This window comes from Thalassophryne amazonica, chromosome 10 (genome assembly GCF_902500255.1).
Source record: "Thalassophryne amazonica chromosome 10, fThaAma1.1, whole genome shotgun sequence".
NCBI classification, from domain to species: Eukaryota; Metazoa; Chordata; class Actinopteri; order Batrachoidiformes; family Batrachoididae; genus Thalassophryne; species Thalassophryne amazonica.
The window spans coordinates 105,476,299-105,503,746 of record NC_047112.1 but is presented as its reverse complement, the minus strand read 5'-3'; the positions used below and the strand labels follow the sequence as shown (position 1 = coordinate 105,503,746).

General features: G+C 42.2%; 1 protein-coding gene across 1 annotated transcript in view; it reads right to left on the bottom strand.

Moving 5' to 3' along the window:
- sned1 (sushi, nidogen and EGF-like domains 1) overlaps nucleotides 1-27,448 on the bottom strand; it is a 289,365-nt gene that overhangs the window by 178,958 nt on the left and 82,959 nt on the right. The window contains exons 7-11 of the mRNA XM_034179234.1: nucleotides 25,617-25,730; nucleotides 15,954-16,067; nucleotides 15,781-15,828; nucleotides 11,837-11,929; nucleotides 11,645-11,698 (exon numbers count right to left, since the gene is read on the bottom strand). Of these exons, the coding sequence (XP_034035125.1) occupies nucleotides 11,645-11,698; nucleotides 11,837-11,929; nucleotides 15,781-15,828; nucleotides 15,954-16,067; nucleotides 25,617-25,730 (423 nt within the window). The remainder of the gene's footprint in view (nucleotides 1-11,644; nucleotides 11,699-11,836; nucleotides 11,930-15,780; nucleotides 15,829-15,953; nucleotides 16,068-25,616; nucleotides 25,731-27,448) is intronic.

Here is a 27,448-nt window from a genome sequence, read left to right as displayed (position 1 = left end):
TTGGTTCCAACCTGAATTCCATGTTCAGCGGGATGTACAAGTGGAACGTGCATGGATCTATGCCTACGCACACTTTGATACAAATGAATATTTTTCTGCTTACGCCAGTGTTTTAGTAGGAAAGCCACATGAAATTTGTACATGAAGCCCCAGGTGAGAGAGGCACTGGATGAAGGGGAAGCAATTTTGGACAACTGGAAAAGTACTGCAGATGTGGTGAGGGAGACACCTAGGAAGGTACTGGGTGTGACATCTTGACAGCGGAAGAAAGACAAGGAGACTTGGTGGTGGAACAAAGATGTCCATGAAAGCATAATGAAAAAGAGGTTGGCGAAAAAGTTTCTGGATAGTCTGAGAGATGAAGAAAGTAGACAGGAGTACAAGGAGATGTGGCGTAAGGCAAAAAGAGAAGTGGCAGAAGCTAAGGAAAAGGCATAATGCGAGCAAGAAGCTGAATAGTGAATAAGGAAAAATGGACCTATACCGATTGGCCGGACAAAGGGACAGAGCTGGAAAGGATGTACAGCAGGTTAGGGTGGTAAAAGATGCACATGATAACATGCTGACAAGCAAGGAGAGTGTGTTGAGAAGGTGGAGGGAATATTTTGAGGAACTGATGAATGAAGAAAATGAGAGAGAAAAGGCTATATGATGTAAAGCAGGATGAAGAGTGGAAAAACAGTTGGTCCAGATGACATTCCGGGGGAGGCATGGAAATGTCTAGGGAAGATGGCAGTGTAGTGAGAGGATGCCTGAAGATTGGGGACTGGATTAGGCTGGTTCCTATTTTTAAGAACCAGGTGATGTGCAGAGCTGTTGTAACTACAAAGGTGGTCAACCACAGCATAAAGTTATGGGAAAGAGTAGTAGAAGCTAGGCCTAGAACACAGGTGAAGATCTGTGAGCAGTAATATGGTTTTATGCCGAGAAAGAGCACTACCGATGCAATGTTTGCCCTGAGAATACTGCAGAAGTACAGAGAATGCCAGAAGGAGTTACATTCTGTGTTTGTGGATTTAGAGAAAGCTTATGACAGGGTGCCAAGAGAAGAACTGTGGTATTGTTTGAGGAAGTCTGGAGTGGCAGAGAAGTATGTGAGGGTAGTGCAGGACATGTACAAGGATAGTGTGACAACAGTGAGCTGTGCAGTAGGAATGACAGCCTCATTTAAGGTGGCGATAGGATTACACCAAGGATCAGCTCTGAGTCTTTTCTTGTTCACAATGGTGATGGACAGGTTGACAGATGAGATCAGACAGAAATCTCCATGGACTATGATGTTTGCAGATGACGTTATGATCTGTACTAAGAGTAGAAAGCAGGTTGAGTTTGGCCTGGAGAGGTGGAGATATGCTCTGAAGAGAAGGGGAATGAAAATCAGTTGGAGCAAGACTGAGTACATGTGTGTGAATGAGAGGAGCCCAGTGAAATAGTGTGGTAACAAGGCGTAGAAGTGGTGACAGCGGATGAGCCACCAAGACACCCAGACAACCCAGGAGAAGTTATAGGCTTCTCTGGCTGTGACTGGAGAAATTGTGCATAGTGCATGTTTTGCATTTTGTATCCCCAGTTATACAGCCTCATGATGAAGTGGTTAGAGGAAGATTTTCTTTAACCAAACCATCAAATCCTGCTCGATACCACTTCAACATGAAGGAGAATTTTCATAAAAAAAAGACTTAAAAAGTTCAGCTACAATTTGCCAGAAGGTACATCTGAGATGCAAGCCAAGATTTGATGTTTTGGTGAAAGAAAATCCTCCTCTATACGACTGTAGGCACTGTAGCACCTTCGTAGATTTCTTCCTCACATCTGCAGTACTTTTCCAGTTGTCCAAAAAACATTTCACCTCCATCCAGTGCCTGTCTCATCCCCTTCCTTAATTTCACACAACAGTCCTCCTTCATCTTCCACCATCTGATCCTTTGTTGATCCTCTTTCTCTTCTTGTTCCGATGCTGTCTAGCTACACTCTCCCCTGCCACCACATTAGAGTCACAAATTTATTTTGGATTGCATCTCCTACAAAGAATATAGTTCACCTGTGTACACCTTCCTCTACTCTTGTATGTCACTCTATGCTCTTCTTTTCTTAAAGTAAGTATTCACTACATCCATTTCCAACCTTTTTGCAAAATCTGCTACCATTTGCCCTTTCACCATCCTCTCCTTGATATCATTACTTCCTCATCACCTCTGCTCTTGCTGATTTTTAAATTTCTTTTAGCCTTTTTATTATTTGTATCATTTGCACTCTGGGCCTCACAGAGTACTGCAGTTCCATTCCTGTGTGTCGGTACCTATGGCATTGACAATAAAGCTGAATTTAATGTTGACTTTTGACTTTCTGTTCCCTCTCCAAGAACCATCACCTTATCGTGGTGGAGAGCTTTGTGTGCTGCTATGAACCTGAGAGCTGTGTTGTCTGGAGACTTTGTGCTCCTGGTAGGGTCTCCCATGGCAAATTGGTCTCAGGCGAGAGATCACACTAAGAATGGTTCATAAGACACCATGACAAAACAAGACAGAGGAAATGTGACCCGACCTGGAGGAAGCCCAGGGCCCCCACCTGGAGCCAGGCCTGGCTGTAGGGCCCGTCAGAGAGCGTCATCACATAACTGGTGACTTTTCTATTGAACAGGTCTTCTTAAGTCTACATTTCTTTGATTGTTTAAATTTTGGACTATCCAAATTATGGGCAAAAAAACATCATTGTCAACTGTTAAAAGAGGGCAAAATGCAATTCTGCACCAAGAAGGGTTTTCTGAACGAAAGATAGCTGAGAACCTTTCAGCAGACCTGCTTTACACTGTGCAATCGAAAAATACAAGAACAATGAAAGTTATGGTGACAAACACCATTCTGGGAGACCTCGCAAACCACCCCAAGGGAGGGCCACATTGTTCGAAGGTCAGTAATCAGGTCACCAAGTAGTTCCTGCAAGAAGATTCGAGCCAATCTGCTAAATCATGGCATTGAAGTCAGCATCAGCACCATTTCACGTCATTTGAGCCAAGAATTCAGATTAAAATCATATAAACCTGCTGCCAAGCTGAGGGACACCGACCATGAAAAAGAAAAGACTTATGTCTGCAAAGAAACACAAAGATTGGACAGTAGAAGATTGGGCTAAAGTCCTATTTTCTGATGAATCGCTGCTGCAGCAGTTTGTTGTCCAAAAGCGACATGTGCGAAGACCAGTAGGACAAAGGTTCAATGAAAGGTACACAATATCTACCATGAAACACCCTCCAAGTCAAATGATCTGGGGTGCAATGAGCAAAAAAACAGCTGGACTTCATTTTCTTGACCTAGGCACCACAATGAATGGACCCAGGTACACAACGCTGCCAGAAGAGAAATTAAAACTTCACATGGAAGTGCATCAGAATGAAATTTTCATGCATGACGGTGCATCTTGCCACAGATCTAAGATCGCTTCAGACTTCCTCAGAAAAAAATGAGGTGCATACATTGGAATGGCCAGGCAACAGCCCGGATCTTAATCCTATAGAAATCTTTGGACCTGCATGAAAGATAAAGCTGCAGAAAAGCAGCCAGCTAATGCTGGAGCATCGAGGACAGCAATTAAGGAGGTTTGGACGAAGGAAATGACTCCAGAATATTGTGCTTCCCTGATAGACAGCATGCCTCGTCGCATCCAAGCCGTGATCCAAAGCAAAGGTGGACACACTAAATACTAAAGGAATGGACCATTTTCACTCCATACGAAAGAAAGCTGTACAGCTCATAGTGAATTTCAATACAAAATGATTTCCAAAATAATTTTGTTTGCTGTAAGAATATATTGGTCCAATTTTGTGGGGGAAACTCCAGTTTGCATGGGTGGCATTAAACTTTTGCAAATGACTGTACCTTTTGAATGTCCACCCTGTGGGCTCACCACCCGCACGGGGAACCGATGGTGTCGGTGTGTGTCCCATGGGGGCAGTGAAAGTCAAGGGCCTCGGCAGACCAGACCCGGGTGGCAGGGGCTAGCTCTGGGGGTGTGGAACATCACCTCGTTGTGGGGGAAGGAGAAAGGTGGAGTGACACCAGTTAGATCTGGTGGGCCTCACCTCCACGCACAGCCTCAGCTCCGGAACCACTCTCCTTGACAGAGGTTGGACCTTATTCTTCTCTGGAGTTGCCCAGGGTGTGGGGATACTGACAAGTCCCCAGCTGAGCACTGCTACGTTGGAGTTACCCCTGTAGGTGGGAGGGCCACCTCCCTGCACCTTCAGGTGGTGGGGGGAAAACTCTGAATGTTGTGTGTGCCTATGCAGAACAGCAGTTGGGGGTATTCAGCCTTCTTGGTGTCGCTGAATGCAGTCCTGTATGGGGCTCCGGTGGGGGACTCAATTGTTCTGCTGGGGGACTTCAATGCATACGTGGGCAATGACAGAGACACCTGGAAAGGCATGATTGGAGGAACACGCTCCATGATCTAAAACCTGAATGGTCGTTTGTTATTGGACTTCTGTGCTAGTCACAGACTGTCCATAAAGAACACCATGTTCGAACATAAGGATGCTCATAAGTGTACCCTAGGCTGAAAATCGATGATCAATTTTGTGATTGTATCATCTGTTCTGAGGTCGCATGTTATGGACACTGGGGTGAAGAGAGGGCAGAGCTGTCAAATGATCACCACCTGGTATTGAGTTAGATCAGAGGATGAGGAGGACTTTGGACAGACCTGGTAAGCCCAAACGGGTAGTGCGGATGAACTAGGAATGTGGAGAGCCCACTGTGTAACAGATCTTCAACTCACACCTCCGGCAGAGCTTTTCTAGCATCCCTGTGGAGGTTGGGGGGCATTAAACCAGAATGGGCAATGTTAAAAGCTTTCATTGCTGAAGCTGCAGCAGGGAGCTCTGGCCTGAAGGTCTTAGGTGCCTCAAGTGGCGGCAACCCTCGAACAACATTGGTGGACACCGGTGGTCAGGGAAGCCGACCGACTGAAGAAGGAGTCCTTCCGGGATATGTTATCTTGGAGGACTCTGGAGGCAGTTGCAAGGTACTGACAAGCCCGAAGGGCAGCAGCCTCTGCTGTGGGGGAGGCAAAGCAGCGGGTGTGGGAGGGGTTCGGAGCAACCATAGAGAAGGACTTTCGGTCGGCACCAAGGTGCGGATCGTGAGGCACCTCAGGAGGGGAAAACGGGAACCATCCAAGCTGTCCAAAGTAGGGATGGGACTCTGTTGACCTCAACTGAGGATGTAGTCTGGTACTGGAAGGAACATTTTGAGGAACTCCTGTGTCAGACTGGAGCGCCCTCTATAGTAGGGGCAGAGCTGGCAGCTGATGGAGGATTTTCATCAATTTCTCTGGTAGAAGTCACTAAGGTAGTCAAACAACTCCACAGTGGCAAGGCCCTGGGGGTTGATGAGATCCGTCCAGAAATGCTGAAGGGTCTGGGTGTGGAGGGATTGTCTTGGATGAGATGTCTCTTCAATATTGTGTTGAGGTCTGGGACCAGTGCCTAAAGAGTGGCAAATTGGGGTGGTGGTCCCCATATTTAAAAAGGGGGACCAGAGAGTGAACAATGCGGGTCTGTCCTGGTTGTAGAACAACCGACCAGCTCTTCACTCTCACAAGGATCCTGGAGGGTGCATGGGAGTATGCCCATCCAGTCTACATGTTTTGTGGACTCGGAGAAGGCGTATGATCGGGTACTCCGGGAGATACTGTGGGAGGTGCTGTGGGATATGGAGTGAGGGGTTCCCTTCTCGGGGCCATCCAATCTCTGTACTCTGAAAGCCCGAGCTGTGTTCAGGTGCTCTGCAGTAAGTTGGACTCGTTCTTGTGGGGATGGCCTCTGCCAGGACTGCGCCTTGTCATCAATCCTGTTTGTGATATTCATAGACAGGATATGGAGGCGTAGTCGGGCGGAGGAGGGTTTCCAGTTTGGTGGGCTCAGGGTCTCATCACTGCTTTTTGCAGATGATGTGGTTCTGTTGGCTTCATTGCCCGGTGACCTCCAACACTCACTGGATCGGTTCGCAGCCGAGTGTGAAGCAGCTGGGATGAGGATCAGCACCTCTAAATCTGAGGCCTTGGTTCTCAGCAGGAAACCGATGGATTGCCTAGTCCGGGTAGGGAATACGGTCTTGCCCCAAGTGAAGGAGATCAAGTACCTCGGGGTCTTGTTCACAAGTGAGGGGACAATGGAGCGTGAGACTGGCCGGGGAATCGGCGCAGCAGGGGCGGTGTTGCATTTGCTCTACCGTGCTGTTGTGACGAAAAGGGAGCTGAGCCAAAAGGCGAAGCTCTCGATCTACTGGTCAATCTTTGTTCCTACTCTCACCTATGGTCATGAGGGTTGGGTCATGACCGAAAGAACTAGATCACGGGTACAATGGGCTTCCTTAGGAGGGTGGCTGGTGTCTCCCTTAGAGATAGGGTGAGAAGTTCGGTCATCCGTGGGGGCTCGGAGTAGAGCTACTGCTCCTTCGCGTTGAAAGGAGCCAGCTGAGGTGGTTCAGGCATCTGGTTAGGATGCCTCCTGGGCACCTTCCTCGAGAGATGTTCCAGGCACATCTACTTGGGAGGAGACCCTGGGGAAGACCCAGGACTAGGTGGAGGGATTATATCTCCCCACTGACCTGGGAACACCTCAGGATCCCCAGTCAGAGGTGGTCAATGTGGCACGGGACAGGGAAGTCTGGGGTCCCCTGCTAGAGCTGTTAGCCCCTGCAACCTGATCTTTGATAAGCGGTTAAATATGAGGAATGTGGACTTTCCGTTCATCAACATGCCATTGAAGTCTGCTTCAATCCACTCTTTCATGATTGAGTACACTCTCCACCACCTCATTCAACTCCCTCAAGAAATCTTTTCTTCTTCATCTTACAACCTACATGCGGGGCATATGCACTCATACATTCATCATCAACCCTTCAATTTCCAACTTTGCACTCATCACCCTGTCAGACATAACCTCCAACACACTCTTAATTAAGGGTGCCACATGCCATACATGTACCAGAGTATCCTAGGTCAAAGGTCGATGATTGATTTTGTAATCATGTCATCAGACCTGTGACTGTGTGTCTTGGACACTTGGGTGAAGAGACGGGCAGAGCTGTCAACCAATCACCACCTGGTCATGAGGAAAGTCAGATGATGGGGTAAGCCACCGAGCCGACCTGGAAGACCTAAATGTGCGGTGAGGGTTTTCTGGAAACATTTAGTGGAAGAGCCTGTCCAGGTGGCCTTCAACTCACACCCCCAAAGAAACTTCTCCCAGGGAAGTCAGGGACACAGAAGCAGGATGGTCCATGTTCAAGGCCTCCTATTGAGCTGCTTTGAGCTGTGGCCAGAAGGTTGTTAGTGCTTGTTGTGGCGGCAAACCAAGAACCCACTGGTGGTAAAGGAAGCCTTCAGGCTGAAGATGGAGGCCTTTCACGTCTGTTTGGCACAGAGGTCTCCAGAATCAGTGGACAGGTTCCGGCAGGCCAGGACGACTGCACCCTGAATGGTGGCTGAGGCAAAAGTCGGTGACTGTGGGCGATTTCTGGACTTTGTTGAGTTCATATGGAATGACCCATATTTAAGTTTGATTTGAATTGATGTGTGAGCTGCCCAGGGAAGTTTAACTATCTCAAATATTTTTTCAAAGTAACATAAGACATCTAGGCAGCATGGTGGCTTAGTGGTTAGCAGTGTTGCCTCACAGCAAGAAGGTAATGGGAACGATTCCTATCCGTGGCCTTTCTGTGTGAAGTTTGCATGTTCTCCCCGTGTTTACGTGGGTTCCCTCCAGGTGCTCCGGCTTCCTCCCACATCCAAAGACATGCACGTTAGGTGAATTGGAAAGTTTAAATTGTTCGCAGGTCTGTGTGTGCACATATGAATGTGTTTGTCTGTCTATATGTGGCCTAACGACAGACTGGTGTCCTGTCCAGGGTGTACCCCGCCTCACATCCAATGACTGCTGGGATAGGTTCCAGCCGCCCCTGTGACCCTTAATTGGAGTAAGCAGCTATGGAAAACGGATGGATGGATGGATGGATGGATGTATGGATGGATAACTAATCCAAATAAGTCACGCATTCATTGGTCTGACTACATGTAATTTAGTGATATCTCCACTTGTCTCCACTTGACTTATTTTGAAATAAAATCTCAAGTGCTCAGTGTCCGAGACAGAGCAAGACTGAGTAAAAAGACTGAGACCTTCAAAATGTGACTTTAACACAGGTCTCAAAATCAAAACCATTCTCAAACACTACGAGACTGCAAGTAACACCAATAATTAATTAAAAACTTCCCTTTTTAATACAGTAATGTTCAGAATAATAGTAGTGCTATGTGACTAAAAAGATTAATCCAGGTTTTGAGTATATTTCTTATTGTTACATGGCAAACAAGGTACCAGTAGATTCAGTAGATTCTCAAAAATCCAACAAGACCAAGGACTCATGATATGCACACTCTTAAGGCTATGAAATTGGGCTATTAGTAAAAAAAAAGTAGAAAAGGGGGTGTTCACAATAATAGTAGCATCTGCTGTTGACACTACAAACTCAAAACTATTATGTTCAAACTGCTTTTTTTAGCAATCCCGTGAATCACTAAACTAGTATTTAGTTGTATAACCACAGTTTTTCATGATTTCTTCACACCCGCGAGGCATTAATTTAGTTGGTTTGGAACCAAGATTTTGCTCGTTTACTAGTGTGCTTGGGGTCATTGTCTTGTTGAAACACCCATTCAAGGGCATGTCCTCTTCAGCATAAGGCAACATGACCTCTTCAAGTATTCTGACATATCCAAACTGATCCATGATACTTGGTATGCGATATATAGGCCCAACACCATAGTAGGAGAAACATGCCCATATCATGATGCTTGCACCACCATGCTTCACTGTCTTCACTGTGAACTGTGGCTTGAATTCAGAGTTTGGGGGTCATCTCACAAACTGTCTGCGGCCCTTGGACCCAAAAAGAACAATTTTACTCTCATCAGTCCACAAAATATTCCTCCATTTCTCTTTAGGCCAGTTGATGTGTTCTTTGGCAAATTGTAACCTCTTCTGCACATGTCTTTTATTTAACAGAGGGACTTTGCGGGGGATTCTTGCAAATAAATTAGCTTCACACAGGCGTCTTCTAACTGTCACAGCCAGGGGCATGCTGGGAACATTTTTCAGCCCGGGAGTTTCATATCCAACCCGCCCACAAACCACCAGCGCACAGAGATAATAAGAGTTCTGCTGTGGCATTTAAATCCAGCATTTATGTGCTGACTGACTGTGAAAATTGGGTGGCTTATAATAGAAAGAAAAAGTTAGTTAGTTAAAACAAGAACGGTATTGTTAACTCACCAGTGCACCACCTGGGCTTACACTGTGCGATTTTTGGCCCTTTTTCAGACGATTTTTCACTCGTGCGAGAATTTTTTGGATCGCGCCGAGTTTCAGCTTAATCGTGCGTCCTGCGTCGTGCAGTCTACATGGAGTAACAAGCTGCGTTTATCTCACGACCACCTCCCGATGGGGAATCATATGGTCGGATGAAAATCAAACCTGTTCGTTATTTTGGTCGGCCGTCGTGACTCGTGAGGGTTCCGCGCTGTTGAAGCAGCGCTACAAGCGTCTACGCGCTGATTACGTCGCGCACTGTGCATGTGCAAACACCGGAGAGAGGAAACAGTGATCTCATGTAAAGTCTTGTGTTTTTTTAAAATTGCGTTCCCTCGCAATAACCTAATATAATTAAAGTTCATGCCTATCAGTGAGTGGAATCAGGTGGGAGACTGAACGTATATGCGCGCGCGCACACACACACACACAACAGGATTTACGACAGATGAGGAATAAGTTGCTACACCTTGCGCACTGTAACACTCCGTATGAAATATAGTTTATTTATACAGCAGTGTAAGTACCAACATCTGTTATGAATGTTTATGTTTTCTTTTTTTACCGTCCTCTCATGAATCATGTTGCTGTCTGCTGTGTGTGCAAACGCGCGCGCATATACATTCAGTCTCCCCACCTGATTTCACTCACTGTGCACGCTGATAGGCATGAAATACATTTTTTGTTAAAAAAAGAACGCGATCCCGACGTGTGGTTTTTGAACATACAAGGTGGAACAGTCAGATCGCATCAGAGCATCGGGCCCTACAGTGTGAGACCATGAATCGTTGCGCTCTGAACTTTTAAACCCTGCGGTTTTGTCGCACAGTTTGAGCTGGAGCCAAGTACAACGATTGAAAATATCGTACCGTATATACCCAGCCAACTCAGTGAAGTCTGAAGTAGCTGGAAGAGGTGGTACTGTACTAGCAAATGTTGATACGGCTGACCATCCTGGCATCAACAGGCATGTAGCCTGTTATGCCCGGCCCCATTTACGATTTTCCTCTTCGCTCTGTCTTCTTGAAAAAATATCTGTGAGCTTTGCACACTTGGCAGCATCTTCCTCCAAAGCTTTTCTTTTTCTTAATCTAGCTTTTTCAGCTCCACCTGACCTTTTTCTGTCCATCTTTTCACTCACGGGCCACTCCTCTTATACTTGCTAGTAGCGCAAGTCCCATCTCAGCACACAGGGCTTGAATGGACTAAACTAACTGTAACAAATGCATAGGGGTGTTAAACGTGAATGGTATGTCCCTACCTTAGGCTTTGGAAAAGATAACAGCGTTGCAAAAGAAGCAGTCTTAAGTTATTTTCTTGTGAATTTTCATGATTGTAAAACATTTATAACACTTAATGTCTTCTCTTTAAGGAATACAGCAGTCTTGCTGTGTAGCCTATTAGTGGTGGTCATATATGTATGCTATATTAACACCCCCTCACAACGGCCCCAGGTGGACCAGCCCACCGGGAAAAACTCCCGACTCTCCCGATTACCCAGCACGCGGTTGGTCACAGCACTTACAGGTAACTCCAGACTGTCTTTGATCATCCTGGAGCTGATCAATGGGTGAGCCTTTGCCATTCTGGTTATTCTCTATCCATTTTGATGGTTGTTTTCCATTTTCTTCCACGCGTTTCTGTTTTTTTTTTTGTCCATTTAAAGCAGTGGAGGTCATTGTAGATGAGCAGCCTATAATTTTTTGCACCTGCGTATAAGTTTTTCCCTCTCCAATCAACTTTTTAATCAAACTACACTGTTCTTCTGAACAATGTCTTGAACGTCCCATTTTCCTCAGGCTTTCAAAGTGGAAAGCATGTTCAACAGGTGCTGGCTTCATCCTTAAATAGGGGACACCTGATTCACACCTGTTTGTTCCACAAAATTGACAAACTCACTGACTGAATGCCACACTACTATTATTGTGAACACCCCCTTTTCTACTTTTTTTACTTTTTACTAATAGCCCAATTTCTAGCCTTAAGAGTGTGCATATCATGAATGCTTGGTCTTGTTGGATTTGTGAGAATCTACTGAATCTACTGGTACCTTGTTTCCCATGTAACAATAAGAAAATATACTCAAAACCTGGATTAATCTTTTTAAGTCACATAGCACTACTATTATTCTGAACACTACTGTAAATGTGTTTTTCAACTGTAGTAAGTGATGTTTGCTCCCTGTCTAAGGCTCTACCATAAGAATAGAAGTCCTTATGATTGAGCTCTGCTGCTGCAGTCTGACAGGTACACAGGTAGGCTCCTCCATATTCCAACACGGCCATCCATCAGGGCACGGCCGGCTGTTACTGCATGGCGTCTGGGTTACCTCTGAGGACACAAATATTGAAAAACAGATCCATAACCTCAGAAGACCCGCTTTAAACAGCTGAAACTGCCTTCATCAAATAACTTTCTTAGACAACCCAAAAGGCCAGGTAGAAGGACACAGTATTAAAATATACTCACCTAACTGACAGTAGAGTCCCGTGTAGCCCGAGGGGCATTCACACGTCCCATTGATGTCTACACAGACACCCCCATTCTGACAAAGACATGCCTCTGCACAGAATGAGAACAACACACTCAAAAAAAGTATGGATAGGATTTCTATTAAGTCTTCAATAATGGCCAAAATGTAAACATAAGCAGAATGACTATATGGTCAGCATGCACACCATATGTTGTCTTTTGTCTGCTACACTGTAAACAATTACTGTCATTTCTCTTTCCTTATCTTTCCAGCAAAGTTCACAGGAACAGAACATTAGCAGTCAGCATGCTGCACATCCGCTCCTTACAAATTGTAAGAATGTTTTTTTATTTTCCTCTCCTTCCTAATTGCAGCAGCGGATCAAAGGAAGCGGCCATATCACAGCTAAATGTCTGCTCTTTGAAGTCGTGGCAGCTCAGTGGAGGCTCTTATTTTTCTGATGATATGGAGCATATTTGTGACCTAAATGTATGGGCCTGAGGGCAATTAATGGACTGTTAATTCCCAAGAACCACTTTCATTGACCACCTGTGAGGCCTAAGCCTTGATCTGAGAACCTGATTAGGCACAAGTGAGACCCAAGGCTTTCTCTTCCTTGGAAGATCATAGTCCCCCCCCACAATGCCTTCCAAGTGAGCCAGGCAGGAAAGTATTTGAGAGATTGGAGACAACCTGCATAAACAATGATAGTTATTTCAGCTCAGTGGTAAGTAGGAGTGTGCACGGGCAGCAGCTCAATTACAACTAAGAGACTGTGGTAAAACATGAAACCATGCACAAACCATAATCACAGGGTGACCCTAACCTCACGTGGGAGTCTAAATTAGCTAGTTACTTATTTCTTTAAACATATTTACATAAAGTGTAATGCAGAATGATTTAATATAGTTGTAAGAAAGGAAGGTGTTAAGTATTAGGAAAGGGCATCACTTTGTATATAAACTGCCCTATGGCTATGCAGGCAGCAGCTGCACTGGAAAACACACCTATGATTGTGGTGCCATGGCCAATTTCCAGAAAGCAAGTAACCGTGCTGAAGTGTAAATATTTCAACATCTTTGTCTGAACAAATGACCTGAATACCAAACACCCACTTGACTCATAAACAGGCCTTCTTAAGTCTAGACAAAGACAAAACACTTCCTCTTGTTGTTAGCTAATAAATGTGCTATAAAACAATTATTTACAACATCAAGCCACTGATGTTCCCTGTGCGTCTGTAGTAACGGGGCAGGACCATGTCAGTTTTAATATTACAACAAAGCTTCATTGAAGACCTACCTCTTGCAGGGCAGAGGTCCAAATCCTGTGGAATCTCACAGCTACTCCAGAACAACTTAAGAAAATGATACCCCACCCCACCCTGCCAAACTCGCTACTCATGATAGTAAAGCTACTGTGGTGAAATACCTAAATTAACATGGTCACCCTCTGTAGATGTAATTAATGATGTTTTAAGAACAACAACAAAAGTCCAGGTATACATCCCCTTGACAATGTCAGACTACAATGATTTTCCTACATGCTGATCTTTATATGGTGTGGACCACTATCTGAAATTTCAATAAGGTCTAGCAAGTAGTTTAGGAAGCACTGCACTTAAGAGGTAAATATGTGATACATCAATTAAATCAATTAAACATAAAATTCCAATTACCGTATTCTGTAGAGTACAAGTCGCATATTTGTTTCTGTATGTGGAACTCATTTGGTGATACAATGTTTCCCTGGGTTTGAGTTTGAATGACAGCAACCCAGTATAGCGAATGCACACCACAGCATGGGCTGTTAATTAACATAAAGGCTTTTAAATTTCAAAATTAAGCAAGATGGACAAATAAATGAGCTTTGAACAACATATTGGATGTTATTTGACACAGAAGAACACATGATGCAGACCCACAGTGTTGGAAACACTACAATAAAAATGTGAGTCCATTTCATATTTTTATCAGCTCTGTTATCTGGGGTTTTTGTGCATTGTTGTAGTGTACTTTTATTACTGGAGTTTCTCTTCTTTAGTGCATTGATTCCTTGAAAATCCCTATATAAAGGTATTTTATATATATAAAATAGCCAAGTGGCCTCTGTATGCGTATTTTGGGTCAAGGATGAATGCTGTGAAGACAGAAAGTTGTTAGGACAAACGTTTTTTGAGAAATTAGTGATTTTAGCTAACCAGTAAACAATGGATACTGTGCTGCAATATATCATGGGAGTTCAGGGTTTTAAATGTTGTTATTGTGATTCATGTTAGTTACAGTGTATTAGCATTATTGATTTAGGTGTTTTTGTAGTTCAATTGGTTTAGCAGTTTAGTTTAGTATCATGTTGCTGTTACCATGACTGAGTTAAGTGCTATGTTGTGTGTGACAGTACCATGAGTGAAATGTGTATTGCGTTTGATGTCTTCTGCCACCGTTTCTGTGTTGAAAAAATAGAAGTACCAGCTTGTGGCAGAATGTGGAAAAGACAAGAAACCTCTCCGTGCGTGTGTGCGTATAACTTTGATCATGGAAACCAAAGATAGCTGCCATTTTCTGTTGGTGTGCTTATGTATTTTGGGTCAAGGATGAATGCTGCCATAACAGAACATTGATTGGACTAATATTTATGGAGAAACTATGGCTATTAGCTAATGCTGCTAATTACATTATGGACTAATATGCCATTCCAGCAGGGGGCAGTAAATCATCTTGATATAAAAAGTGTGAGTGCGTGCGTACAAGAGTGCGATTGTGATTGTTATTTAGTAAGTTCAGGCTGATCGGGAAGAGCAGGTGTTGTTCACACACGCATACCACATTCACTCATGCACTATATGCTATCTGTCTAACAAGAACAAAGTTCGTATATGTGTATATATGTATATAAATGTATATATGCCATCATTACCCTGTATAATGATGGAATATGCCAAGGTGGCATATGCCATCATTATACAGGGTAAAAATATAGTAAGTTCAATGTAAGTACATAATATAATTGTAAATACGTTAAAAAATACATGGATGACACAAGAAAGTGAAAACACTCATTTCTATTGTGGTCCATTTAAAATCAAATGACAAAATGGAGGTAAAAATAAATAATAATGATGATGATAATGATGATAATAATATAGTGTGTGTATATGATAACAAGAACCTAAACAATTTATAATACACAAAGATAATAAATTAACATAAAAATGACATAATTAACAGGAAAAAAAAGGATTGAGTTCTTCTAAAAACTGTTGAGGTCTAAGGTTCTAAAAACATTCTGGACTCATACGCCATTCCAACTCATTATAGAAGCTTTGCATAATTTATTACCACTCTTGAAAAACTTCAGCTACCTATTTTATAAACACTACCCAATCTAGATCTTGTGGATCTCCACGGGCAACACACTCATTATTGTTATTATTGTTGTTGTTATTATTATTATTATTGTTATCATGAAATGCATGATCTTTCTGTATATAAATCACAGTGGAGTATAAGACACAGGACCTCCAAAACTAGTAAAAACTGACACATACTCTGGAAAATACGGTATCTCCTCTTGCTGACGTTGGACTGGAATTATTTCCTTCATGCACATCACCCTATGGGTGTTGTGTGAAGTTTCACTGAAATCCTTTGGAGCCCATCCCAGCAGTCAAAGGGCAAGAAGCGAGGTACACCATGGACAGGACACAGTCTATCACAGGGAAATGCTTCTACATACTCCTTCAGTTTATGTTTATGTTTGCAGTGGGCTCTTTGGTCAGAGTCACCCTGTAGATTCCCACACTGCTGTACATATTCATTAATCTGGTGCTGTTTGCAACCTTCCTCATCACACAATACTGTAAATGGTGAAAAAATGCAATACAACAAACAAACATTGTGTGAAAGTTTGTGAAATGTGGCTGATGTTGTATTCCATTTACCTGTTTGGTTTTTTGCCTCAGTTGAATTGACCTGTGGCTCCACAAACTCTGAACAGGGACAACAGAAGGAGTCTTAGCCATGACTTCAGCACATGATAATAAAGTAAAACAGGCATGTGCTTGCATTGTGATTTAGGATTTCTCCAAAGACAGGAGGAAACTGCTGGAGTCACCTGTTTCACACAGTGCTCCAGTGAAGGGAGCAGGACAAATACAGGTGAAGTTGGTCACTTGATGGATGCATTCTCCTCCATTCAGACAAGGCTGAGACTCACATTCATTAATATCTGGAGGATCAAAGAAGTACAACCAATTAAGCAGCTTGGACAATATAGCTTCACATTCAGGAACAGCAACTGGTTGTTGTGTAATAAGACATTGAGCTGGATTAAAGCGCTAAAGTTTCCTTCTGGTATCATTGAGCAGATGTCTGGTATTAACCTCGGCAGTTTCTGACCTTTTTGTTTTTGCTCCTGTCACATTTACTCTCACTGTGGGCTCCATTTTCACTGCACCTGCAAGTAAGTCCTGTATAATCTTGGCTGGAGGTCGATAGACCTCAAACATGTCTTTTGTGCAGTATAACACAATTATAATGATGTAAATATAAAAGAAAAATGTATGGTCAACTTCTCTGATAATTTAAGCATTTACAAAATTTCAACACAATTACAAAAATTCTAAAAAGATGGAATCTACATATATGTACAACAATTTTGCAGCACTTGTGTGCACAATTGCTGTACTGCAGTGCTGTCTTCTCATATGAGTTTTCAGACATTGAGTGATAGTTCCATCGTTCTTGTCAAAGCTGCTTGTGGGGATCAAAATTGTTTGCATGTACTGAGTGACTTGAGACCAGTGCAGTGAATCTGCTGAAGGACCTCTTCCATGTCACATGATTGCTGTTTGCATAAGTAATACGGTGCATCCGGAAAGCATTCACAGCGCTTCATTTTTTTCCACATTTTGTGGAGCAAGCAGCACGGTGGCTTAGTGGTTAGCACTGCTGCCTCACAGCAAGAAGGTCATGGGTTCGTTTACCACCTGTAGCATTTCTGTGTGGAGTTTGCATGTTCTCCCTGTGTTTGCATGGGTTTCCTCTGGGTACTCCAGTTTCCACCCACATTTAAAGTTAAACAGGTTAGGTGAATTGGAAACTTTATAAGTGCCCAGATCTCCCTTGCAAAAGTGGTCTTGATCTCAATGGAACTAACCTGGTTAAATTTTAAAAATTAATATTACAGCGTGATTCCAAAACGGATTAAATAAGGTTTTTCCTCAAAATTCTACATGATATCCCCATAATGACAATGTGAAAAAGTAGGGTTTTTTTAATTTTTGCAAATTTATTAAAAATAATATAACAAACTAAGAACACTCTACATAAGTATTCACAGCCTTTGTCATGAGCTCAAAATTGAGTTCAGGTGCATTCTGTTTCCACTGATCCTTCTTGAGATGTTTCTACAGCTTAATTGTAGTCCACCTGGAGTAAATTCAGTTGATTGGATGTGATTTTGAAAAGCACACACCTGTCTACATATAAGGTCCCACAGCTCACAGCGCAGGTTGGAGCAAACTAAGCATGAAGTCAAGGAATTGTCTGTAGACCTCCAAGACATGATTGTATCAAGACACAAATCTGAGGAATGGTACAGAAACATTTCTGCTGCTTTGAGGTCCCAATGACCATAAATGGAAAAAGTTCGGATCCACCAGGACTCTTCCTAGCGCCCATCTAAACTAAGCGATTGGCAAAGAAGGGCCTTAGACAGGGAGGTGACAAAGAACCTGATGGTCACTCTGTCAGTGCTCCATTCCTCTGTGGAGAGAGGAGAACCTTCCAGAAGGGCAACCATCTCTGCAGCAGTCCACCATCAGGCCTGTATGGTAGAGTGGCCAGACAGAAGCCACTCCTGAGTAAAAGAGCACATGGTCCTGCCTGGAGTTTCTCAAAAGGCACCTGAAGGATTCAGACCATGAGAAACAAAATTCCTCTGGTCTGATGAGACAAAGATTGAAGGAGAAGGAAACCAGACACCATCCCTACAGTGAAGTGTGGTGGTGGCAGCATCATGCTGTGTGATGTTTTTCAGCGGCAGGAACTGGGAAACTAGTCAGGGTTGAAGGAAAGATTAATGCAGCAATGTACAGAGACATCCTGAATGAATGAATGAATGAATGAATGAATGAATGAATGAATGAAAACTGTTTATTCGACATTTGATACAACAACAATTACAAGATAGATCAGTAAAGACAACAACAAAAAAGTTCCTACTGTGTACCCAACATGTCCGAAAAGGAGTAGGGTGAAGCATCAGCTTATTTATCCCTACCCTTCTTCCCCACAACCAGTAATACCCTTTGCCACATATACACATAGATTCCTACACACCTAAAACCGATATCAATATATATATATATATATATATACATATATATACACATAACACATACATATATACATACACACATCAACATACATACACATATACATACACATATTACAACATATACATATATACCACATATACATACACAAACATAAATAGACACCTACACCTACCTACTTACAGACAAAATACTAGATATTTACAAGCCGAAGCAAAAAACAAAAACACCCTAACCCTCATTACCCTTCCTCCTCCCTATACCCAGAAAAAAAAACATATTTTTGTACCGCTGTTTGAACTGGTTCATGCTTGGACATTGCTTGAGCCCCACTTCCCAATCTGTTCCACATCCTCACCCCACAGACAGAATACAGAAACCTTTTAATGTTGTTCGTGCCCACTGATGCTTTAAATTAAATTTCCCCCTCAGACTGTAATCCCCTGATCTGTTAAAAAACATATTTTTAATATTTGCTGGAAGTAAATTGTTTATTGCTTTATACACAATTGTACTGTTGAAAATGAACCAAGTCTGTGAATTTTAAGAATTTGGATTGTAAAAATAGTGGATTTGTATGATCTCTATAGCCAGTATTATGAATAATTCTTATAGCTCTTTCCTGCATTACTGATAGTGATTGTGTTGTACCTTTATAAGTATTACCCATACCTCTGCACAGTACTGTAAATATGGTAAAACCAGTGAGCAGTAAAGAATGCGGAGTGAGTTGTGGTCCAGAATGTGTTTCGCTTTGTTTAGGAACTGAAATGCTTCTTGACAGTTTACTTTGTATATGTTTTATATGAGTCTTCCAGTTTATCTTATCATCTATTATCACCCCCAGAAACTTATTTTCATGTACCCTTTCAATATCTACCCCCTCGACTTGTAACTGAAACCTGCATGTCTGTATTACAATAGCCAAATAACATGTATTTTGTTTTACTTAAGTTTAATGATAATTTGTTTCTGTCAAACCATATTTTCAATTTTCCCATTTCTATACTGATCCTCCTCAGTAACTCCTCAAATCCCCCCCTGAACAAAAAAATGCTTGTGTCATCTGCAAATAATACTAATTTTAATATTTTGGAAACATTGACAATATCATTTATATAAATTAGAAACAGTTTTGGACCCAATACTGACCCCTGTGGGACGCCACAAGCATTGTCCCAGCATGATGATGTATATTCCCCCAACTTCACAAACTGTTTTCTGTTACTTAAGTAGCTTCTCACCCAGTGCAACACCAACCCCCTAATCCCATACTGTTCAAGTTTATTGATTATATGTCATGATTAATTTATCAAAAGCCTTTTTAAGGTCTATAAATATTCCAACTGAATGTAATTTGTGGTCTATGGCGTTGTATCTCCTCAACTGATTCTATTAATGCAAGTGATGTTGAACTATGTGCTCTGAATCCATATTGACTATCAGTAAGTAATTTATGTTTATTTATGAATTTGTCTAATCTATTATTGAATAACTTTTCTAATAATTGGAAAATTGTGGAAGCAAAGAAACAGGTCTATAATTTGTGAAGTGGTGTCTATCCCCAGTCTTATACAGCGGCACAACCTTAGCTATTTTCATTTGATTGGGAAATTTACCGGTTTGAAATGATAAGTTACAGATGTATGTTAATGGTTCTACAATCCATTCATGACCTGTTTTACCACCACCATATCATTTCATTTAAATCGTTAGATGTTTTTATATTTACAATTATTCACAATGTCTATAATTTCATTTCCATCCACTGCTGTGAGGAACATTGAACAGGGATTTCTTTCTATGAGATTATTATCCCAGATCCTCAGGTTGGGAATCGGGAATTTTTCTGCCAAGCTTGGTCCAATATTTACAAAAAAATTATTAAACCGTTGACTACCTCATCCTTATTTTCCTTCTTGACATTATTATCATGAAATACTGAGGGTAACTCTGTTTTTTATTACCATTTTTGATAATGCTATTTAATATATCCCATATTCCTTTAATATTGTTTTTGTTATTATATAATATGTTACTATAATATGCCTTCCTACATACCCGTATAATATTAGTTAATCTATTTTTGTATTTCTTATATCTATTTTCTGCCTCTTTAGTCTTTAGTTTATGAATTCTCTATACAGTGTATTTTCTTATTACATGCATTTTGTAACCCTTTTGTCATCCATGGTCGAGCTTGGATTTTTTGTTTTCTGTAGTCTTGTTTAATTGGACAATTTTTATCATATAATGATGTAAATATTGTAAAAAAGTTCATATGCACTATCAACATCACTTTCACTTGTATACCTTTCCAGTTTTGCTCCTGTAAATCCTTCTTTAGTGGTTTCATGTTTTCCTCTGTCCGCACTCGCCTGTATTTTATTTTCTCCTCTGGCTGATTCCGCCGATGGTTTCTATTATAAACGATGAAAACTGGTAGATGATCACTAATGTCATTGATTAATAATCCACTCAGTGTTATTCTCAATATCATTGCTGAATATATTATCAATTAAGGTGGCACTATGGGATGTAATTCTGCTTGGCCTGGTGATTTTTGGATATAAACTCATACTGTACATTATACTGATAAATTTATCTGTTATTTTATGCTTATTTGGATTGAGCAGATCAATATTTAAGTCACCACAAATGAACACAGTTTTTTGATTAGTTTTTGAGAATGTTTTTTCCATACAGTCAGTGAATGTTTCAATACTAGATCCTGGTGCTCTATATATACAGCTGACTAATACATTTTTGCTTTTTTCTTCACATATTTCAATAGTTATACATTCTAATAAGTTATCAATCACAGTTGTCATATTGTCTACTATTTTATAATCCATGTTCTTATCCACATACACAGCCACTCCTCCTCCACTCTTATTTTTTCTGTTTACACAATTAAATTCACATCCATCCAGTTCAAAATCCATTCCTTTATCTTCATTGATCCATTGATCCTACATGAAAACCTGCTCCAGAGCTCTCTTGACTGGGGCAACGGTTCATCGTTCAGCAGGACAAAGACCCCAAGCACACAGCCAAGATATCAAAGGAGTGGCTTCTGGATAACTCTGTGAATGTCTTTGAGTGGCCCATCCAGAGCCCAGACCTGAATCCAATTGAACATCTCTGGGGAGATCTGAAAATGGCTGTGCACCGATGCTCCCAATCCAACCTGATGGAGCTTGAGAGGTGCTGCAAAGAGGAATGGACAACCTACCCAAAGAAAGGTGCACCAACCTCATTGCATCATTTTCAAGATGACTTGAGGCTGTAATTGCTGCCAAAGTTGCATCAACAAAGTATTGAGCAAAAGGTGTGAATACCTATGTACATGTGATTTCTTAGTTTATTATTTTTATTAATTTGCAAAAATAAACATTGTCAGTTAACACAGTTCGTCGCTACATCTACAAGTGCAAGTTAAAACTCTACCATGCAAAGTGAAAGCCATAAATCAGCAACATCCAGAAACACCTTCTCTGGGCCCGAGCTCATTTGAAATCAACAGACACAAAGTGGAAAAGTGTGCTGTGGTCTGATGAGTCCACATTTCAAATTGTTTTTGGAAATCATTGCTGTTGTGTCCTCTGGACAAAAGAGGAAAAAGACCATCCAGATTGTTGCCAGCACAAAGTTCAAAAGCCAGCATCTGTGATGGTATGGGGGTGTGTTAGTGTAACTTACACATCTTGTGATGGCACCATGAATGCTGAAAGGTACATCCAGGTTTTGGAGCAACACATGCTGCCATTCAAGCAACATCTTTTTCAGGGACATCCCTGCTTATTTCAGCAAGACAATGCCAAGCCACAGTCTGCAAGTGTTACAACAGTGTGGCTTCATAGTAAAAGAGTGCAGGTACTAGACTGGCCTGCCTGCAGTCCCGACCTGTCGCCCATTGAAAATGTGTGGTGCATTATGAAGCGCAAAATATGACAATGGAGACCCCGGACTGTTGAACAACTGAAGTCGTACATCAAGCAAGAAAAGGAAAGAATTTCACCTACAAAGCTTCAACAATTAGTGTCCTCAGTTCCCAAACGCTTATTGAGTGTTGTTAGAAGGAAAGGTGATGTAACACAGTGGTAAACATACCACTGTCCCAGCTTTTTTGAAACGTGTTACAGGCATCCATTTCAAAATGAGCAAATATTTGCACATAAACAATAAAGTTTATCAGTTTGAACATTAAATATCTTGTCTTTGTGGTGTATTCGATTGAATATAGGTTGAAGAGGATTTGCAAATCATTGTATTCTGTTTTTATTTACATTTTACACAATGTCCCAACTTCATTGGAATTGGGGTTGTAGGTAACATAAGATAATCCTTCAATAATCCCACAATGGGGAAATTTATGATGTTACACCAGCACAGCAACAGTCACAGAACAACAGTGCAAGTATGCAAAAATAAGGTAAAAGAAAAATAATTACCAAAATACAGAAGTCAAGCTCTGTACGGAATAACAATATATACAGTAGAATAGATTACACTACATACAAGCAGAAAGAATGTTTCCTAATACTGCACATGAGTATTCTAGTGATGTTGCGGGATTATTGCACAGAATATGAAGTACTGTATTGAAAAATTGCTACTCTAACAATATTAATGATTTGAGTGATCTGAGTGGTCTACTGGGAACAGTGCTGGTTATGGAGTCTGACAACAGCAGGAAGAAACGACCTGCGGTATCGCTCCTTCATGCACCTTGGGTGGAGCAGCCTGTCACTGAAGGAGCTTCCAGTGCAGTCAGGATGTCACGTATAGGGTGGGAGGTGTTCTCCAGCAGGGATGACAGCTTAGCCATCATCTGCCTTTCTCCCACCTCCTGCACTGAGTCCAGGGGACTTCTCAGGGCAGAGCTGGCCTTCCTAATCACTTTGTCATGTTGTCTCCTCTCAGCACTTGTGATATTGCTGCTCCAGCACAACACTCTGTAAAAAATGGCTCATGCCACTACAGAGACAAAGAAGGTCCTCAGGAGCACCCCTTGCATTCCAAAGGACCTGAGTCGCCTCAGCAGGTAGAGTCTCCTCTGGTTTTTCTTATAAAGTGCAGTAGTGTTGTTTGACCAGTCCAGTTTATTGTTTAGGTGAACACCCAAGTATTTGTAAGAAACCACTATCTCAATACCTCTTCCCTGGATCTTTACTGGTGTCAGTGGAGAGCACCTGTGCCTGTGGAAATCCACTACTAGCTCTTTGGTTTTGATGTGGAGGTGGTCCCGCTGACACTAATCCACAAAGTCTTGGGTCACTCCGGTGTACTCTGTCATTCTCATCAGTGATGAGGCCAATGATTACAGAGTCACAAGACAACTTCTGCCGGTGACAGGTGACATGAAGTCTGCAGTGTAGAGGGTGAAGAGAAAAGGAGCCAAGGTGGTTCCTTGCGGGGCTCCGGTGCTGCAGATGACCATGTCAGACACACAGTCCCTAGCCCTCATGTACTGTGGTATTCTGTGAAGTAGTCTAAGATCCAAGATGAGAGGCGAGGGTCCACACCTGTGATCTTCAGCTTGTCCCTCAGAAGAACCAGCTGTATGGTATTGAAAACACTGGAGAAATCAAAAACATAATTCTCACAGTGCTTCCTATAACAAAAGGAATTCAACCGAGTGTGAGCTACAGATGGAGTAAATGAAGTAAGTGAAGTAAATGTCATGGAGAAATACAGGGATATTTTAATTGGTACCCTGCCAACCGGAGTAAACATGAAGTGGAAGCAGCGCACATACACTGATGTTAAAGAGAATACTGACAAATACTGAACACAGGGAGACAATCAAGGGCATGTTAAGAAGCTCTAGTTTCACCATCAAGAAACAAAAAGGATAATCACTCATCTTCAACTGCTTGCCCGTGATCGGGTTGTTGGGAAAAAAGATAATAATAATGATAATAATTACAACAAAAAACATATTTGAATGCCCACATGCCCAAATGTGCCCATGCTAGCTTTCATTCAGAACAATTACGCAAATAAACTATTTACTTACGGTGCAACATGTTCTAATTGCCTTAGTGAGCACGTGTGAGCCATGATCATCTGAGAGCTTCAGGGCCCCTGCCTGCGCTGACATCCAGAGCAGCGCTTACATGAATGGGCTCACTGTCACTGTCCACACCAGTGTGTCATGCTGTCAACAAATGTCCACATGATGGACGGGCCATGTGAACATTGCGATTGCGTGTCAATGTTAGATGGAGGGCAAGGTACACTTGCACGCCATGTGTGGTGCTCAGGGGAGGGGGATACGACACACTTGCACATCATTCAAGGTTCTTGAGGGGGCACAACACACTGGCACGCCATTTGTGGTGCTCAGGGGAGTGGACACGACACACTGACCACCCTTTGACCTGTTCCCACCTCGACCTCACCTCGACAGTGGTCCGCATTTTCTAAGTGCCCCACGACAGCTGTTGGAAGTTCATGGGTGGCATCTCGACCGTGGCCGAGTGTGGGGCAAATGGGCATTTGCCCACCATTCCCCCTCATTTGGCTGCTGGTGTGAAGGCTGGCTCAATCACGACATTCGGACAGGGTTCGACATGGCCGATGATTTTATGCAGCCCTTTGACCGCGGTCTGAATGGTCTGATTGTCATACGACATGCTGTACGAATGTTGTGACCATGGTCAGATGGCAGTACAACCTCATTCTGATTGCCGTTCGATTGGGTTTCCAGCACGAGCACGACATGAATGTGGAGTACAGGTGGTGTGGCTGAATGGTTGTGTCGACTGCTGTATGAGGCGTTCAAGTGCGGCTCCAATTTTTCACAAGTGCCATTCAAATCCTCCTTTGTGTGCCATTCGGCATAATTCGTGTTATGAGTGAAGGAGCCTTAACCTCCTCCAACTTTGTTGGCGAAGGTAAAAATAAAAAGTCATGTCAGTTGCACTTTTAGCTTGGTTACTTTTACTGATAGAATCCTTTGGTGCACACAGTTAGGTCAAGGCCCACTTAAATTTCATGATGGCAATATCTTGCTGTAATAAACTGTGTAACTTTGCCGATTTTTAAAAAAGAAAACTTGCCTTTCAAACCCACTGGCGGATTGAAGGGTTTAGAAGGTTAAGAGGAATCCAATCTCATCCAAAAAAAAAAAAAAGGTTTAATGGACTGTGCACAGTTTGATCATTTAATTCTCAGGGGGTTCGCATTTCATCAACAGTCAATCACAACTGATTAGATTCCGAGGTTAGGAATGGTTTTTTTGAAATATGATTTGGCTTCAGTAAACTTTCTCACTGTGGTCTGTAACCCATAAAAAAAAAATAGTTGCAGACTGATTCCAACACACTTAGAGGCAGTTATCGAGTTTGAACTGTGCCAGCAGCCTGAGTCTGATGTAGAAATGAGCAGAAAATGTTTCCTGTGGAGGGAGATGCTTATTATCCTGTGCTCACCTGTCTCACAGTGGACACCAGTGAAACCTGGATCACAGACACAGCTGAAGCTGCCAGAACTCTGGACACACAGCCCGTTATTCAGGCATGGTCTGTCGTTGCACTCATCAATATCTGCAACACATACATAGAATATTTACTCAGCTGATTAATATATCCCAAACACTGCGCACAACCCCGCCCCCGCAAGTATGTACTGCTGGCTGTGAAAAGTATTAGAGCTCTGCTACATCTCCACAGGCCTGACTGTGGGAAGTGGTACAGAAAGTTCATGGGCATGAAAACCAATCATTTACATTTTATTTTATTTGGAAATGTTGACAAAAATTGTAATTACTCATAATTGCACTATCAATGCATTAAAACGAGAAGGACACCAGTGCAGATGAGCAGAAATATCTGACTGAATCAACCTGTTTCAAGTTCAATTCACAAGCATTTACACAATGAACCACTTTTCTTGTCCAACACTGCAAATGTTTTAAGTGCAACACAATTACAATACTCATTTATTTGTTCACTATTGAATCAATGAAAAATATAATTTGAAGCATCTTTAAACTCAACAAACAAATCCGTAGGTTGCACTAACCTACGGTGCGCTGGGCAAATTTTGATAAGCATACTACTGACAAGTGATGCAGAAGACTTTTAAATAATAAAGTTCTGTGATTTTGACCTTTGAGTCCAAAGTCAATAGGTTTCTCTGGGACAGTATACCAATCGGGCCGTTAAAAAGAAGTTATGGCACACACAAAAGTTTTACAAAGTATGCTTCAGTGACCTGGACCTTTGACCTTTTGACACCAAAATTAATAGACTTCTTGGGGTCACTACGCATAATGCATATACCATGTTTGGTGACAATCAGGCCAGTACAACTTGAGTACTCTTGCTCACCAGTGAAATGTCACATGACTGAGTCAATGACTGACTCACAGACTGACTGACTCTCAGCACATAGTGAGATCGGAACCACTGGGTGCACCAAGGGCAAAAGAAACTGGCATCCTATCCAGGGTGTACCCTGCCTCACACCCTGCTGGGATAGGGTTCAGCCCTGTATGACCCCACCTTGAATAAGCGGTTGAAGATGAGTGAGTGAGTGTTTTTAAATTCCATTAAAGAATTGAATTACTGTAAACCATAATAATAATAATAATGATAATATTATATTAAATAACCATCATCATCATCATAATTATAGTAATAATAATAATGATGTATTTCTTTGTAGGTGCACTGGCTGGTACACACCAATATGAAAGGCACTTAACTTACATTTATTCATATAGCGCCAAATCACAACAAGCTGCCTCAAGGCGCTTCACACAAGTAAGGTCTAACCTTATCAACCCCGAGAGCAAGCACACAGGTGGCAGTGGTAAGGAAAAACTCCCTCGGATGATATTGAGGAAGAAACCTCAAGCAGACAAGACTCAAAGGGGTGACCCACTGCTTAGGCCATTCTAACAGTTACAAGTTTTGCAAAGTGTTACAAAGCTGAAGAAACAGAAAATAGAAAAACAAAGAACATAATAATATAAAGAAGATGAGAAGTCCAAACAGGCGTCAGCACCACAGGCAGGGGTTGTCCTCGCAAAAGCAGACTGCAGCATGCAGTGCCTGCCTCAGGCCCTCCACCTCACAGTCCGTCCGGGCCCTTCAGTTCAGACCCGTCCATTGTTCGTACTTCAGACAGAGAGAAAAAGAGGAGAATTGGTCAGTCGGAAAAAAAACTACACCTAAGGTATAATTCATCAACGGTAAATCAACAGGAAAACAGAGAAATTACAAAGGTGATCGCCGGCCACGAGCCCTAAGCTTGACGC